General features: G+C 45.7%; 4 protein-coding genes across 4 annotated transcripts in view; 2 read left to right on the plus strand and 2 right to left on the minus strand.

Moving 5' to 3' along the window:
• Window positions 1–17,553, plus strand: part of LOC139531770 (NLR family CARD domain-containing protein 3-like) — a 393,069-nt gene that overhangs the window by 373,996 nt on the left and 1,520 nt on the right. The gene's annotated exons all lie outside the window — the stretch shown is intronic.
• LOC139537693 (NLR family CARD domain-containing protein 3-like) overlaps window positions 1–17,553 on the plus strand; it is a 426,333-nt gene that overhangs the window by 206,207 nt on the left and 202,573 nt on the right. The window lies entirely within an intron of this gene.
• The window catches only part of LOC139540780 (NLR family CARD domain-containing protein 3-like), a 301,765-nt gene that overhangs the window by 144,253 nt on the left and 139,959 nt on the right, over window positions 1–17,553 (minus strand). The gene's annotated exons all lie outside the window — the stretch shown is intronic.
• Window positions 10,053–16,128, minus strand: LOC139556435 (uncharacterized). Its single transcript, XM_071370816.1, has 2 exons — window positions 15,764–16,128; window positions 10,053–12,194 (listed from the first exon to the last, which is right to left on the minus strand). The coding sequence occupies exon 2, from the start codon at window positions 11,716–11,718 to the stop codon at window positions 10,810–10,812; it is 909 nt and encodes a 302-aa protein (XP_071226917.1). The 5' UTR covers window positions 11,719–12,194; window positions 15,764–16,128; the 3' UTR covers window positions 10,053–10,809.

Consider the following 17,553-nt stretch of genomic DNA (forward strand, 5'->3'; position numbering starts at 1 on the left):
TTCGGGCTGCGGTTGTTCCCTCTCCTTGTTCAGGCTGCGGTTGTTCCCTCTCCTTGTTCAGGCTGCGGTTGTTCCCTCTCCTTGTTCGGGCTGCGGTTGTTCCCTCTCCTTGTTCAGGCTGCAGTTGTTCCCTCTCCTTGTTCGGGCTGCGGTTGTTCCCTCTCCTTGTTCGGGCTGCGATTATTCCCTCTCCTTGTTCGGGCTGCGGTTGTTCCCTCTCCTTGTTCGGGCTGCGGTTGTTCCCTCTCCTTGTTCGGGCTGCGGTTGTTCCCTCTCCTTGTTCGGGCTGCGGTTGTTCCCTCTCCTTGTTGAGGCTGCAGTTGTTCCCTCTCCTTGTTCGGGCTGCGTTTGTTCCCTCTCCTTGTTCGGGCTGCGGTTGTTCCCTCTCCTTGTTCGGGCTGCGGTTGTTCCCTCTCCTTGTTCGGGCTGCGGTTGTTCCCTCTCCTTGTTCGGGCTGCGGTTGTTCCCTCTCCTTGTTCGGGCTGCGGTTGTTCCCTCTCCTTGTTCGGGCTGCGGTTGTTCCCTCTCCTTGTTCGGGCTGCGGTTGTTCCCTCTCCTTGTTGAGGCTGCAGTTGTTCCCTCTCCTTGTTCGGGCTGCGTTTGTTCCCTCTCCTTGTTCGGGCTGCGGTTGTTCCCTCTCCTTGTTCGGGCTGCGGTTGTTCCCTCTCCTTGTTCGGGCTGCGTTCGTTCCCTCTCCTTGTTCGGGCTGCGTTTGTTCCCTCTCCTTGTTCAGGCTGCAGTTGTTCCCTCTCCTTGTTCGGGCTGCGTTTGTTCCCTCTCCTTGTTCAGGCTGCAGTTGTTCCCTCTCCTTGTTCAGGCTGCAGTTGTTCCCTCTCCTTGTTCGGGCTGCGTTCGTTCCCTCTCCTTGTTCGGGCTGCGGTTGTTCCCTCTCCTTGTTCGGGCTGCGGTTGTTCCCTCTCCTTGTTCAGGCTGCAGTTGTTCCCTCTCCTTGTTCGGGCTGCGGTTGTTCCCTCTCCTTGTTCGGGCTGCGGTTGTTCCCTCTCCTTGTTCGGGCTGCGTTCGTTCCCTCTCCTTGTTCGGGCTGCGTTTGTTCCCTCTCCTTGTTCAGGCTGCAGTTGTTCCCTCTCCTTGTTCGGGCTGCGTTTGTTCCCTCTCCTTGTTCAGGCTGCAGTTGTTCCCTCTCCTTGTTCGGGCTGCGTTTGTTCCCTCTCCTTGTTCAGGCTGCAGTTGTTCCCTCTCCTTGTTCAGGCTGCAGTTGTTCCCTCTCCTTGTTCGGGCTGCGTTCGTTCCCTCTCCTTGTTCGGGCTGCGGTTGTTCCCTCTCCTTGTTCGGGCTGCAGTTGTTCCCTCTCCTTGTTCGGGCTGCGTTTGTTCCCTCTCCTTGTTCGGGCTGCGGTTGTTCCCTCTCCTTGTTCAGGCTGCGGTTGTTCTCTCTCCTTGTTCGGGCTGCAGTTGTTCCCTCTCCTTGTTCGGGCTGCGTTTGTTCCCTCTCCTTGTTCGGGCTGCGGTTGTTCCTTCTCCTTGTTCGGGCTGCGTTCGGCGGTCGACGTCACCGGCTTTCTAGCTACCACCGATCCATGTTTCATTTTCCTTTTGTTTTGTCTGGTTCCCATTGCATAATTATGTTCCTTATTTAACCCTCTGGTTTCCCTCTCTGTTTTGTGCGTGATTGTCTTTCGTGTGTTGGAGTTCTATGTCCTGTTTTGTCCTTGTTTTATACGGGATTTTTGTTACGTTCTTGTATTGAGTAAATACGGTGTTTGTTACTCTTACCTGTGTCCTGCGCCTGACTCCTTCACTATGTTCTAGATAGACTCTGACAGTTATCTAGCATTATCAGGGTTGGGTGATTGAGCCCCTTTATACACATCTCATTCTCAACTGACTAGAGAGAGTTTTATCTGAGAACTAAGTCAGCACTAGCACTGTCCCTAGAACTGTCCCTATATAGCACTGTCCCTAGAACTGTCCTTGGAACTGTCCCTAGAACTGTCCCTATAAAGCACTGACCCTAGAACTGTCCCTAGCACTGTCCCTAGAACTGTCCCTATAAAGCACTGTCCCTAGAACTGTCCCTAGAACTGTCCCTAGAATTGTCCCTAGAACTGTCCCTAGAACTGTCCCTAGAACTTTCCCTATAAAGCACTGTCCCTAGAACTGTCCCTAGAACTGTCCCTAGAACTGTCCCTATAAAGCACTGTCCCTAGAACTGTCTCTGGAACTGTCCCTAGCACTGTCTCTAGAACTGTCCCTAGAACTGTCCCTAGCACTGTCTCTAGAACTGTCCCTAGAACTGTCCCTAGCACTGTCCCTAGCACTGTCCCTATATAGCACTGTCCCTAGAACTGTCCCTAGAACTGTCTCTGGAACTGTCCCCATATAGCATTGTCACTAGCAATGTCCCTATATAGCATTGTCACTAGCACTGTCCCTATGTAGTATTGTCACTAGCACTGTCCCTATATAGCACTGTCACGAGCACTGTCCCCATATAGCACTGTCCCTATATAGCACTGTCCCCATATAGCACTGTCCCTATATAGCACTGTCCCCATATAGCACTGTCACGAGCATTGTCCCCATATAGCACTGTCCCTATATAGCACTGTCCCTATATAGCACTGCCCCTGTATAGCACTGTCCCCATATAGCACTGTCACTAGCACTGTCCCTATATAGCACTGTCCCCATATAGCACTGTCCCTATATAGCACTGTCCCTATATAGCACTGTCACGAGCATTGTCCCTATATAGCACTGTCCCTATATAGCACTGTCCCTATATAGCACTGTCCCTATATAGCACTGTCCCTATATAGCACTGTCACTAGCACTGTCCCTATATAACATTCTTTATGTCATTGACCTTTTCTTCTGCCTCCTCTAGTGTTAACTTCTCATCCTGGAGAAAAGGTGTGATACCCTCACATGCATGGAGTCTATCCTTTAATACTCCCTCTTCAACTACGAGGGTGCGGTCAACTGGCAGATGGAATGCCAGGGTCACATGGTCCCACATGAAATACTGACCATGTTCTACTTCTTCTGTTTCAACTGTTCCACTCTCTCTGTTGATGATCAGCTTCTTTTTATGGGTGTTACATATTGCTTCTGCACGCCAGACAATTTGACCATCTTTATAAATGCATATTGCCTCATCATCCTCATCAGAAAGAAGTGGGTACTTATCAAACTCTGTCACCTTTGGACGGTGGACAACCACAACATACATGATCTCCTGCTTGTAAACCACGGTTTCATAGACCCTCAGGACAGGCTTCTCTCCCTCACAGATCTGATCTGTGTACATCTGCATGAGATCCTCCAAGGGGAAGGTGAACTTAAAGTTCCCATACCGAGATCCCTTTTGGAAGACAGGGGAGGTGGTGAATTCCTTCAGGAATGGATTGTGTCTTTTTTCTTCACCCATTGTTGGGTCAAAGGAAAGCTGTTCCTTTTCAAGGAAGCGATTCTCTGCTGCCTCAATTTCATCTTCTGTAATGTGAAGAGCCCACCATGTGAAACTCCCTCTTTGCCCTGCTGTAAATCCACTCGAAGCCATGATTCCTGTCAGGCCTGTTGGAGTGGTTACATGACAGAATTTGTCCACGTGAAATTCCGCTTTGTCAGCTTTGGGGTACAGTGGAATGTCTTTTGAAATATAACGTCCACTACGTAGTACGGTCACCATTTTCAAGGTTTCTATACTCTTATGCTCCCCAGGGAAATAGGTCTCCGTTATATCTCTTTTGTTTTGTCGCTGCATTTTCTTTCCCTGAAAAGATGAAAGTTGACAATTAGATGAATCGTGTGTCTCTTTATTTAACTAGATTGTTTGCACAACGTCATTATGAGGTGATGACAAATGTTCTAATATAAAGGTTTAGATGGAGCTGGATGCAACGATGTGAACGTCCTGAAGATCCACATAATAGTTGTAAACATTTTGAAGCTGTGTCGCTTATTTACAAAGACAAAAGACAACACAAACTTACAATGGAATAATAGCAGATGTAATTGTGTGTTACAACAGGGTGAGACAGGATAAGTTCACAAGGTTTATTTCTACTTGATATTATTCTAGAATCAATACAGGATATCAAACAAAACATGAAAATGAAATTATAACAAAATAAGATTACTTTCAAAAAGAGATCCCATTGTAATGAGTTGTATCATTTGAGTATTTGTAATGTGTTTTAGACAAAGATACAATATCTATTGAACACATCTCCTGGAAGTAATCATCTCTACAACTACATATATTTATAATCAAAAGACATCTGTATAATGTGTTCCTTTTATACGGTACATAAATAATACTAAATTAGGAACGTTTTCAGTCAAACCATTAGCTAAACAAATGTAGTACAATGTATCATTCTAAAACACAAACTAAACAAGCGTTTCTATAACAGCCTTTGGATACCTTCTTTGTGTGCAGTAGGGTACTTAACGTGAGAGTATGTTTCAGTAAGTAAGACCTAGCAAATACTAACTGTATCTCTTGTCTTCACTTAACAAATAAGGCACGAGGGGGTGTGGTATATGGCCAATATACCACGGCTAAGCGCTGTTCTAAGACAATGCGGAGTGCCTGGATAGATCCCTTAGTCGTGGTATATTGGTCATATACCACAGAGGGGGTAAACAGAGGTGGTAAACTGGTTACCAACGTAATTTGAACAGCCCTTAGCTGTGGTATATTGGTCATATACCACAGAGGTGGTAAACAGAGGTGGTAAACTGGTTACCAACGTAATTAGAACAGCCCTTAGCTGTGGTATATTGGTCATATACCACAGAGGGGGTAAACAGAGGTGGTGAACTGGTTACCAACGTAATTTGAACAGCCCTTAGCTGTGGTATATTGGTCATATACCACAGAGGGGGTAAACTGGTTACCAACGTAATTAGAACAGCCCTTAGCCGTGGTATATTGGTCATATACCACAGAGGGGGTAAACAGAGGTGGTAAACTGGTTACCAATGTAATTAGAACAGCCCTTAGCCGTGGTATATTGGTCATATACAACAGAGGTGGTAAACAGAGGTGGTAAACTGGTTACCAACGTAATTAGAACAGCCCTTAGCCGTGGTATATTGGTCATATACAACAGAGGTGGTAAACTGGTTACCAACGTAATTAGAACAGCCCTTAGCCGTGGTATATTGGTCATATACCACAGAGGGGTAAACAGAGGTGGTAAACTGGTTACCAACGTAATTAGAACAGCCCTTAGTCGTGGTATATTGGTCATATACCACAGAGGTGGTAAACTGGTTACCAACGTAATTAGAACAGCCCTTAGCCGTGGTATATTGGCCATATACCACAGAGGTGGTAAACAGAGGTGGTAAACTGGTTACCAACGTAATTATAACAGCCCTTAGCCGTGGTATATTGGTCATATACCACAGAGGTGGTAAACAGAGGTGGTAAACTGGTTACCAACGTAATTAGAACAGCCCTTAGCCGTGGTATATTGGTCATATACCACAGAGGGGGTAAACAGAGGTGGTAAACTGGTTATCAATGTAATTAGAACAGGCCTTAGCTGTGGTATATTGGTCATATACCACAGAGGGGGTAAACAGAGGTGGTAAACTGGTTACCAATGTAATTAGAACAGGCCTTAGCCGTGGTATATTGGTCATATACCACAGAGGTGGTAAACAGAGGTGGTAAACTGGTTACCAATGTAATTAGAACAGCCCTTAGCTGTGGTATATTGGTCATATACCACAGAGGGGGTAAACAGAGGTGATAAACTGGTTACCAACGTAATTAGAACAGTAAAAATACATGTTTTGTCATACCCGTGGTATACGGTCTGATATACCACAGCTGTCAACCAATCAGCATTCAGGGCTGGAACCACCCAGTTTACAATTAAATGTCTAATACGTTTGCTTGGTTAAGTATTTCTGCCCTGTCACTAAAACAGTCACACCCTGTCATCGTTGCACTCTGCATACTGTACTGTAGGTCTATATAGACTATATGACCAAAAGTATGTGGACGCATGCTTGTCGAATATCTCATTCCAAAATAATGGGCATTAATATGGAGTTGGTCCACTCTTCTGGGAAGGTTTTTCACTAGATGTTGGTACATCGCTGTGGGGACTTGCTTCCATTCAGCCACAAGATCATTAGTGAGGACGGGGACTGATGTTGGGCGATTAGGCCTGGCTCGCAGTCGGCGTTCCAATTCATACCAAAGTTGTTTGATACATTTGAGGTCAGGGCTCTGTGCAGGCCAGTCAAGTTCTTCCATTCAGGCAGGTAGCGTTCTCCTGGCATCCACCAAACCCAGATGGTTAAGCGTGATTCATCACTCCAGAGAACGTGTTTCCACTACTCCAGAGTCCAATGGAAACGAGCTTAACACCACTCCAGCCGATGCTTGGCATTGCACATGGTGATCTTAGGCTTGTGTGCGGCTGCTTGGCCATGGAAAGCCACTTCATGAAGCACCAGACGAACAGTTATTGTGCTGACGTTGCTTCCAGAGACAGTTTGGAACTCAGTAGTGAGTGTTGCAACCGAGGAAAGACAATTTGTTGCTTCTAGACGTTTCCACTTCACAATAACAGCACTTAGGGTTGACCGGGGCAGCTCTAGCAGGGCTCAAGTTGAACTGACTTGACTTTTCAAAGCTGTTTAAAGGCACAGTCAACTTAGTGTATTTAAACTTCTGACCCACTGGAATTGTGATAGAGTGAATTATAATTGAAATAATCTGTCTGTAAACAATTGTTGGAAAAATGACTTGTGTCATGCACAAAGTAGATGTCCTAACCGACTTGCCAAAACTATAGTTTGTTAAAGAAGAAATTTGTGGAGTGGTTGAAAAACGAGTTTAATGACTCCAACCTAAGTGTATGTAAACTTCTGACTTCAACTGTATGTTGTTTTATATTATACTGTCAAACCTCCATAGGGAACCTATTGAAATGATAGAAACATAGATAATAGAACAGACACGACCATTTAAATTGACATTCAACGGTGGATGGACCGGATGTCATCTTTGTGGTAGTAATTATAAGTTAACATTTCAATTTAAACCTCAATGTTGTACCATTGGGGACCGAGTGGCGCAGCAGTCTAAGGGACTGCATCTCAGTGCAAGAGGCATCTCTATAGTCCCTGGTTCAGCAGTCTAAGGGACTGCATCTCAGTGCTAGAGGCATCTCTATAGTCTCTGGTTCAGCAGTCTAAGGGACTGCATCTCAGTGCAAGAGGCATCTCTATAGTACCTGGTTCAGCAGTCTAAGGGACTGCATCTCAGTGCAAGAGGCATCTCTATAGTACCTGGTTTGAATCCAGGCTGTATCACATCTGGCTGTGATTGGGAGTCCCATAGCGCGGCGCACAATTGGCCCAGTGTGGTCCGGGTTAGGGGAGGGTTTGGCCGGGGTAGGCTGTCTTTGTAAATGAGCATTTGTTCTTAACTGTCTTGCCTGGTTAAATGAACATGAAGCCAGATAATTGTCCCAGTGTGGTCCGGGTTAAGGGAGGGTTTGGCCGGGGGAGGCTGTCATTGTAAATGAGCATTTATTCTTAACTGTCTTGCCTGGTTAAATGAACATGAAGCCAGATAATTGTCCCAGTGTGGTCCGGGTTAAGGGAGGGTTTGGCCGGGGGAGGCTGTCATTGTAAATGAGCATTTGTTCTTAACTGTCTTGCCTGGTTAAATGAACATGAAGCCAGATAATTGTCCCAGTGTGGTCCGGGTTAAGGGAGGGTTTGGCCGGGGGAGGCTGTCATTGTAAATGACCATTTGTTCTTAACTGTCTTGCCTGGTTAAATGAACATGAAGCCAGATAATTGGCCCAGTGTGGTCCGGGTTAGGGGAGGGTTTGGCCGGGGGAGGCTGTCATTGTAAATGAGCATTTATTCTTAACTGTCTTGCCTGGTTAAATGAACATGAAGCCAGATAATTGTCCCAGTGTGGTCCGGGTTAAGGGAGGGTTTGGCCGGGGGAGGCTGTCATTGTAAATGACCATTTGTTCTTAACTGTCTTGCCTGGTTAAATGAACATGAAGCCAGATAATTGTCCCAGTGTGGTCCGGGTTAGGGGAGGGTTTGGCCGGGGGAGGCTGTCATTGTAAATGAGCATTAGTTCTTAACTGTCTTGCCTGGTTAAATGAACATGAAGCCAGATAATTGTCCCAGTGTGGTCCGGGTTAGGGGAGGGTTTGGCCGGGGAAGGCTGTCATTGTAAATGAGCATTAGTTCTTAACTGTCTTGCCTGGTTAAATGAACATGAAGCCAGATAATTGTCCCAGTGTGGTCCGGGTTAGGGGAGGATTTGGCCGGGGTAGGCTGTCATTGTAAATGAGCATTAGTTCTTAACTGTCTTGCCTGGTTAAATGAACATGAAGCCAGATAATTGTCCCAGTGTGGTCCGGGTTAGGGGAGGGTTTGGCCGGGGGAGGCTGTCATTGTAAATGAGCATTAGTTCTTAACTGTCTTGCCTGGTTAAAGGAACATGAAGCCAGATAATTGTCCCAGTGTGGTCCGGGTTAGGGGAGGGTTTGGCCGGGGGAGGCTGTCATTGTAAATGAGCATTAGTTCTTAACTGTCTTGCCTGGTTAAATGAACATGAAGCCAGATAATTGTCCCAGTGTGGTCCGGGTTAGGGGAGGGTTTGGCCGGGGGAGGCTGTCATTGTAAATGAGCATTAGTTCTTAACTGTCTTGCCTGGTTAAATGAACATGAAGCCAGATAATTGTCCCAGTGTGTTCCGGGTTAGGGAAGGGTTTGGCCGGGGGAGGCTGTCATTGTAAATGAGCATTAGTTCTTAACTGTCTTGCCTGGTTAAATGAACATGAAGCCAGATAATTGTCCCAGTGTGGTCCGGGTTAGGGAAGGGTTTGGCCGGGGGAGGCTGTCATTGTAAATGAGCATTAGTTCTTAACTGTCTTGCCTGGTTAAATGAACATGAAGCCAGATAATTGTCCCAGTGTGGTCCGGGTTAGGGGAGGGTTTGGCCGGGGTAGGCTGTCATTGTAAATGAGCATTAGTTCTTAACTGTCTTGCCTGGTTAAATGAACATGAAGCCAGATAATTGTCCCAGTGTGGTCCGGGTTAGGGGAGGGTTTGGCCGGGGGAGGCTGTCATTGTAAATGAGCATTAGTTCTTAACTGTCTTGTCTGGTTAAATGAACATGAAGCCAGATAATTGTCCCAGTGTGGTCCGGGTTAGGGGAGGGTTTGGCCGGGGTAGGCTGTCATTGTAAATGAGCATTAGTTCTTAACTGTCTTGCCTGGTTAAATGAACACGAAGCCAGATAAAACTGATCTAAAGGGTCCATTCTATTTCTATGGTTGTCATGACAACCACCTGTAGTCAAGAACATGTTGTGTCTCAACCGATAGCTGGCACAACATTAAAACCTCAGATGGTATGAAATAGGGTCTAAGCTATGTTATGAGAATATATAAAAAATCATATTTTACACGTTTTGTATAAATGACAGTAAAGGTTTTAAAATGTCAATATTTTTTTCAAAAACATTTAAATAAATGATAAAATAATTGGACAACACTGTTTGTGAGCTTGTAGCCCTTTCCTGCAGTTAAACGACCTAGTGGTGTAACGGAATTCCTCCTCCTCTTCATCCGAAGAGGAGGAGCAGGGATTCGACCAAAACGCAGCGTTGTAACTTGACATGATTTATTTAAACAAGACAAAAAACGAACTATACTTGATACTAAACAAAATAACAAAACGAATGTAGACTGACCTGAACGTAAGAACTTACATGTAACGAAGAACGCACGAACAGGAAAAACAGACTACACCAAACGAATGAACGAACAAACAAACAACCCGAAACAGTCCCGTGTGGCGCAACATACACAGACACAGGAAACAACCACCCACAACCAACAATGTGAAAACACCTACCTTAATATGGCTCTCAATCAGAGGAAATGAAAACCACCTGCCTCTAATTGAGAACCATATCAGGTCACCCATTAACCAACATAGAAACACATAACATAGACTGCCCACCCAAACTCACGCCCTGACCGACTAACACATACAAAATAACAGAAAACAGGTCAGGAACGTGACATAACCCCCCCTCAAGGTGCGTACTCCGGAAGCACCACCAAAAGTCTAGGGGAGGGTCTGGGTGGGCATCTGACCACGGTGGTGGCTCAGGCTCTGGGCGAGGTCCCCACCCCACCATAGTCAATCCCAGCTTCCGTATTCCCCTCTGAATGACCACCCTCCTATTCCACCCACTTAATTTAAAGGGTACTGTCGAGATAAGGGGCAGCACCGGGACAAGGGGCAGCACCGGGATAAGGTAGCTCAGGACAAAGAGGTAGCTCAGGACAGAGAGATAGGTCAGGATAGAGAGGAAACTCAGGATAGAGGGGCAACTCCGGACTGAAGGGCAGCTCCGGACAGAGAGACAGCTCTGGACTGAGGGGCAGTTCTGGATTACTGGCAGCTCCGGGCTGGCTGACGGCTCTGGACGCTCATGGCTGGCTGACGGCTCTGGACGCTCATGGCTAGCTGACGGCTCTGGACGCTCATGGCTAGCTGACGGCTCTGGACGCTCATGGCTAGCTGACGGCTCTGGACGCTCATGGCTAGCTGACGGCTCTGGACGCTCATGGCTGGCTGACGGCTCTGGACGCTCATGGCTGGCTGACGGCTCTGGACGCTCATGGCTGGCTGACGGCTCTGGCAGATCCTGTCTGGTTGGCTGCTCTGGCAGATCCTGTCTGGTTGGCGGCTCTGGCAGATCCTGTCTGGTTGCCTGCTCTGGCAGATCCTGACTGACGAATGGCTCTAGCGGCTCCTGACTGACTAACGGCTCTTACGGCTCGGGACAGACGGGCGGCTCTAATGGCTCGGGACAGACGGATGGCTCAGACGGCGCTGGGCAGACGGATGGCTCAGACGGCGCTGGGCAGACGGATGGCTCAGACGGCGCTGGGCAGACGGATGGCTCAGATGGCGCTGGGCAAACGGATGGCTCAGATGGCGCTGGGCAGACGGATGGCTCAGATGGCACTGGGAAGACGGATGGCTCAGATGGCACTGGGCAGACGGATGGCTCAGATGGCACTGGGCAGACGGATGGCTCAGATGGCACTGGGCAGACGGATGGCTCTGGCCGGATGAGGCGCACTGTAGGCCTGGTGCGTGGTGCCGGAACTGGAGGCACCGGGCTAAGGACACGCACCTTCAGGCTAGTGCGGGGAGCAGGGACAGGGCACACTGGACTCTCAAAACGTACTATGGACCTGGTGCGTGGTACCGGCACTGGTGGTACCGGGCTGAGGGCACGCACATCAGGGTGAGTACGGGGAGAAGGAACAGTGCGTACAGGACTCTGGAGACGCACAGGTGGCTTAGTGCGTGGTGCCGGAACTGGAGGCACTGGGCTGGAGACACGCACCATAGGGAGAGTGCGTGGAGGAGGAACAGGGCTCTGGAGACGCACTGGAAGCCTGGTGCGTGGTGTAGGCACTGGTGGTACTGGGCTGGGGCGGGGAGGTGGCGCCGGATATACCGGACCGTGCAGGCGTACTGGCTCCCTTGAGCACCGAGGCTGCCCAACCTTACCTGGTTGAATGCTCCCCGTCGCCCGACCAGTGCGGGGAGGTGGAATAACCCGCACCGGGCTATGTAGGCGAACCGGGGACACCATGCGTAAGGCTGGTGCCATGTGTGCCGGCCCGAGGAGACGCACTGGAGACCAGACGCGTTGAGCCGGCTTCATGACACCTGGCTCAATGCCCAATCTAGCCCTACCAGTGCGGGGAGGTGGAATAACCCGCACTCGGCTATGAACACGTACAGGAGACACCGTGCGCTCTACTGCGTAACACGGTGTCTGCCCGTACTCCCGCTCTCCACGGTTAGCCTGGGAAGTGGGCGCAGGTCTCCTACCTGCCCTCGGCCCACTACCTCTGGCCCACTACCTCTTAGCACCCCCCAATACATTTTTGGGGTTTCTTCACGGGCTTTTCGGGCTTCCGTGCTAGCCGCGTACCTTCATATCTTCGGTTCCTCTCTCCGGTTGCCTCTGCTCTCCTCACTGCCTCCAGCTGTTCCCATGGGAGGCGATCCCTTCCAGCCAGGATCTCCTCCCATGTGTAGCAACCCTTGCCGTTTAACACGTCCTCCCATGTCCATTCCTGTTTAGTATTCCACCGCTCGAACTCACGCTGCTTGGTCCTGGTTCGGTGGGTGGTTCTGTAAAAAAAACGAACTATACTTGATACTAAACAAAATAACAAAACAAATGTAGACTGACCTGAACGTAAGAACTTACATGTAACGAAGAACGCACGAACAGGAAAAACAGACTACACCAAACGAACGAACAAACAAACAAACAACCCGAAACAGTCCCGTGTGGCGCAACATACACAGACACAGGAGACAACCACCCACAACCAACAATGTGAAAACACCTACCTTAATATGGCTCTCAATCAGAGGAAATGAAAACCACCTGCCTCTAATTGAGAACCATATCAGGTCACCCATTAACCAACATAGAAACACATAACATAGACTGCCCACCCAAACTCACGCCCTGACCGACTAACACATACAAAATAACAGAAAACAGGTCAGGAACGTGACAAGTGGCCTCAAGAGTGAAATGTTAGTCATATTTTTCATAATTTCATAAATAATCAACAGTCATTGATGTTAATGCCGAAAACCTGGTGTTTCTATCACAAACAGATTTGTTATATTTCAGTCTTCTGACACACCTACTCATTCCAGGGTTTTCATTATTTTTACTATTTTCTAGACTGTAGAATAATAGTGAAGACATCAAAACTATGAAATAACACATATGGAATCATGTAGTAAGCAAAAAAGTGTTAAACTAATCAAAGTATATTTTAATCTGTCCTTTGGTCTGATGAGTCCAAAATGTGAGATATTTGGTTCCAACTGCCATGTCTTTGTGAGAAGCAGAGTAGGTGAACGGATGATCTCTGCATGTGTGGTTTCAACCGTGAAGCATGGAGGAGGAGGTGTGATGTTGTGGGGGGTGCTTTGCTGGTGACACTGTCTGTGATTTATTTAGAATTCAAGGCACACTTAACCAGCATGGCTACCACAGCATTCTGCAGCGATATGCCATCCCATCTGGTTTGCGATTAGTGGGAATATAATTTGTTTTTCAACAGAACAATGACCCAACACAACTCCAGGCTGTGTAAGGGCTATTTGACCAAGAATGAGAGTGATGGAGTGCTGCATCAGATGACCTGGCCTCCACAATCACCCGGCCTCAACCAAATTGAGATGGTTTGGGAGGAGTTGGAACGCAGAGTGAAGGAAAAGCTACCAACAAGTGCTCAGCATATGTGAGAACTCCTTCAAGACTGTTGGAAAAGCATTCCAGGTGAAGCTGGTTGAGAGATTGCCAAGAGTGTGCAAAGCTGTCATCAAGGCAAAGGGTGGCTACTTTGAAGAATCTCAAGTATAAAATATATTTTGATTTGTTTTACACCTTTTTGGTTACTACATGACTCCATATGTGTTATTTCATAGTTTCATGTAGAAAATAGTAAAAATTAAAGAAAAAAACCTTGAATGAGTAGGTGTGTCCAAATGTTGTACTGTTAATGTATTTAAAGTGTAATATTGGGATGCAAACTCATAATTGAATACATTTAAACACTACATGTATATCTGACATAGTACAGGTGTCTTATTTATTTAAGTCCATAACTATGTGTGTGAGGTGTATACTTTTGTTTCAAAGTAGATTTGTTTAAACAAAGTGGTGGGTCAAAATGACCCGAGGACAGCAGGAGGGTTAAAGACTATCAAGAAACACTCTGTGGGACCCTGATTTAGCACACTACAGTAAAAAGTTAAATGAGATCAAATTGAACCGTTTCTCTTTTAAAGTGATGAAGACATGGATGTCTCATGGTTTGGTGGGGGATGCAGTGGGTCAACTTTGAGATCAAATTCAACCGTTTCTCTTTTAAAGTGATGAAGACATGGATGTGTCATGGTTTGGTGGGGGATGCAGTGGGTCAACTTTGAGATCAAATTGAACCGTTTCTCTTTTAAAGTGATGAAGACATGGATGTCTCATGGTTTGGTGGGGGATGCAGTGGGTCAACTTTGAGCACCTTTATCTCCTGAATGTTTTGGCATTAAGGTCCAAAATGTCACTTTCTGACCACTTCTTCCATCGGCAAACATTTATGGAAAGTTGTGTTTCAATCAAAAGGGATGCTGTCACAAAGTGATTGAATTCAAATGGATTTACCCCCTTTTGAGACCGCACCTAAGCAGACCTGACTGTCGTCTATTCAGTTGTCTGTCTCCCTCATGTTGTCTGTGCCGTGACAAGCCTTAATGCATATGCATGGTTTTTAAATGCTCAATATGCCAGGTTAATAGAATATGTTTATATTTAAACCCACTTGACTGACTGGACCTGAATTGTTCTGCCACTAACTTCACACCTGTTTTGAAAATATGATTTCTCCTCCTTCCTCTAAGATCGATTTTTCTCCTTCATTTAAGATCGATTTTTCTCCTTCCTCCTTCTCCTTCATCTAAGATCAATTTTTCTCCTTCCTCCTTCTCCTTCATCTAAGATCGGTTTTTCTCCTTCCTCCTTCTCCTTCATCTAAGATCGATTTTTCTCCTTCCTCCTTCTCCTTCCTCTAAGATCGATTTTTCTCCTTCCTCCTTCTCCTTCCTCTAAGATCGTTTTTTCTCCTTCCTCCTTCTCCTTCCTCTAAGATCGGTTTTTCTCCTTCCTCCTTCTCCTTCATCTAAGATCGTTGCATTGTACATAGTTTTGTTGTTGTGAATACTGTCATTATTATTGGTAGTAAATTGTGTACTCTGTGTTGATTGTCGTGTTATTCATGTAACAGTTACATTGCAACTTATTAATGGGCAAAACTTAAGCTGTTTTTAATGTTCTGTTACATTAAAGGGGTAATCTGGGATTCACAAAGGCGTCACCCTGCCATTCTTTGGAAGTAACCAGCCGAGGGATGGGGTACGTTATATTCTTCAAGAATCAATGGCTACAATATATATCATTAATTTAAAAGTCCACAAATGCATCATGTACCAATCACCGATTTCTGCTTTAAATGCCTGGACACATTATGACATAACAATCCCTCAAAGAAGAACCAATGTCATTAATCACTAAGTCAAAATACATTGTAGATAACGATGTCAGAAGTAACATATTTATTTGATTTTAGTTTCATATAAACTTCATCAACGATGATGCCTATATCTATATTTAATACATTAAACTCATTGGTTATTTGTCATCCAATCAAACCATTGCCATTTGAATGCATTAGGCAGCTATGCTATCGTAAATACAGTATCTTATGCATTCTAAATAACCGCCCATTTGGAAAAGGAAAATGTAATATTTACTCTGAGCTGCGCGTCGATCGGTTGGTAGGCTGCGATCCCGTACAGGGATCAACACCCGGGGAAATTTCAGAGTGACTAACTAAAAACACAACGTCGTAACATGAAACATTCTTGAAAATGCGTCTGACATCCTTCAGAAGATTAGAATCTTGGTAATCAAACTACGTTTTCCCATTATAAATAGTTCTATTACAGAGAACAAATGCTTTTGTTTGAGAAGAGACAGAGACAGAGACGTTATTATATATTATAAATAGCTATTACAGAGAACAAATGCTTTTGTTTGAGAAGAGCGATCAACAACAACAAACATTTTCCGCCATGACAGTTTTAACAAATTCACATCTGAAGGTAAAATTATGACTTACATTCTGATATCTTGCTCTTATTCCTCTTCCTGAGGGTCCCAGTGATCAAACGAAGTGCCGTTTTCTTTGATAAAATCCATTTTTACAGCCTAAAACTAAACATTTTGTAAACCGCTTGTGTCGTGATTTCCATCTCTATCAACTTTTTACGGAGCATTCGACGTAATTACACACACTAAACAATCGTGTATCTAGTCATGGTTGGTTCCATTGCAATCCTCTGGATGTTTATAACACAGCCAAACTGATTGGTTTTTTTGCGGGGAGTATTGACCGAAGTGATTAGCGAAGCTTCGTTGATTGACTGTATTTCTGCCCAATGACCACTGACCTTCTTGAAATCTAGCTGGGCAGATAGCCAATGAGCAGAGGTAAACGCCAGTATGTGATGGTTATGGGTTGGACCACCATCCCTGTTTGTAAACGCACGCGTAACAAAAACATTCTCACCATTGACCAACAGACTAGTTGCAGTCACGCTTGTTACGCACAGCAGTGTTTTGGAAAGTAGTATTTTGGAAAGTGTTTTTTCAACGATTTCATTGAAGACATCATGGCGAATAAATCAAGAAAAGCGAAGTCCAAGTCTAAGTATACAGATTTGCACCAGATTATAGAAGAGATTGGGAAAGTGAGACAGATTTTTTGTTTGAAGAATCTTTGAGTGAACACAGTTATGATTCCAACATTGAGGAGCTGTTTCTGCAGGACAGGACGTACTTCTGGACCGGTAAGTGTTATGATCCAAACATTGAGGAGCTGTTTCTGCAGGACAGGACGTACTTCTGGACCGGTAAGTGTTATGATCCAAACATTGAGGAGCTGTTTCTGCAGGACAGGACGCAATTCTGGACCAGTAAGTGTTATGATCCAAACATTGAGGAGCTGTTTCAGCAGGACAGGACGTACTTCTGGACTGGTAAGTGTTATGATCCAAACATTGAGGAGCTGTTTCAGCAGGACAGGACGTACTTCTGGACCAGTAAGTGTTATGATCCAAACATTGAGGAGCTGTTTCAGCAGGACAGGACGTACTTCTGGACTGGTAAGTGTTATGATCCAAACATTGAGGAGCTGTTTCTGCAGGACAGGACGTACTTCTGGACCAGTAAGTGTTATGATCCAAACATTGAGGAGCTGTTTCAGCAGGACAGGACGTACTTCTGGACTGGTAAGTGTTATGATCCAAACATTGAGGAGCTGTTTCAGCAGGACAGGACGTACTTCTGGACCGGTAAGTGTTATGATCCAAACATTGAGGAGCTGTTTCTGCAGGACAGGACGTACTTCTGGACCGGTAAGTGTTATGATCCAAACATTGAGGAGCTGTTTCTGCAGGACAGGACGCAATTCTGGGCTGGTAAGTGCTAATGCCGTTGTTTGAAATATAAATATATATATTTTTTTTTTTGCAAAAATATATATATATATTTTTTGTTGTTGCAATTTGCAATGAAATGTGTGATGAAATGTGTAAAGTACACATTGGCTATAGTGTGTATGTATGTGTACGACCCATAACCTGTGTGTGTGTGTGTGTGTGTGTGTGTGTGTGTGTGTGTGTGTGTTGTTTGTTTGTTTGTTTGGGTGTGTGTGTGGGAGTATATGTATGTGTATGTCAGATATATATATTTTCCATTTTTTATTCAAATGGAATGGAGTAGAACAGCAAACACACACATATGTGTTAATATGCCACAGTTCATTACTGCAGGCATGACTGAGCCTCAGGGCCAAAAGGGCAAAGCATGGAGGCGTCATTGTGTTCTGTGTCGCATGAAGTCCCCCAT

Source organism: Salvelinus alpinus, chromosome 1 (genome assembly GCF_045679555.1).
Source record: "Salvelinus alpinus chromosome 1, SLU_Salpinus.1, whole genome shotgun sequence".
NCBI classification, from domain to species: Eukaryota; Metazoa; Chordata; class Actinopteri; order Salmoniformes; family Salmonidae; genus Salvelinus; species Salvelinus alpinus.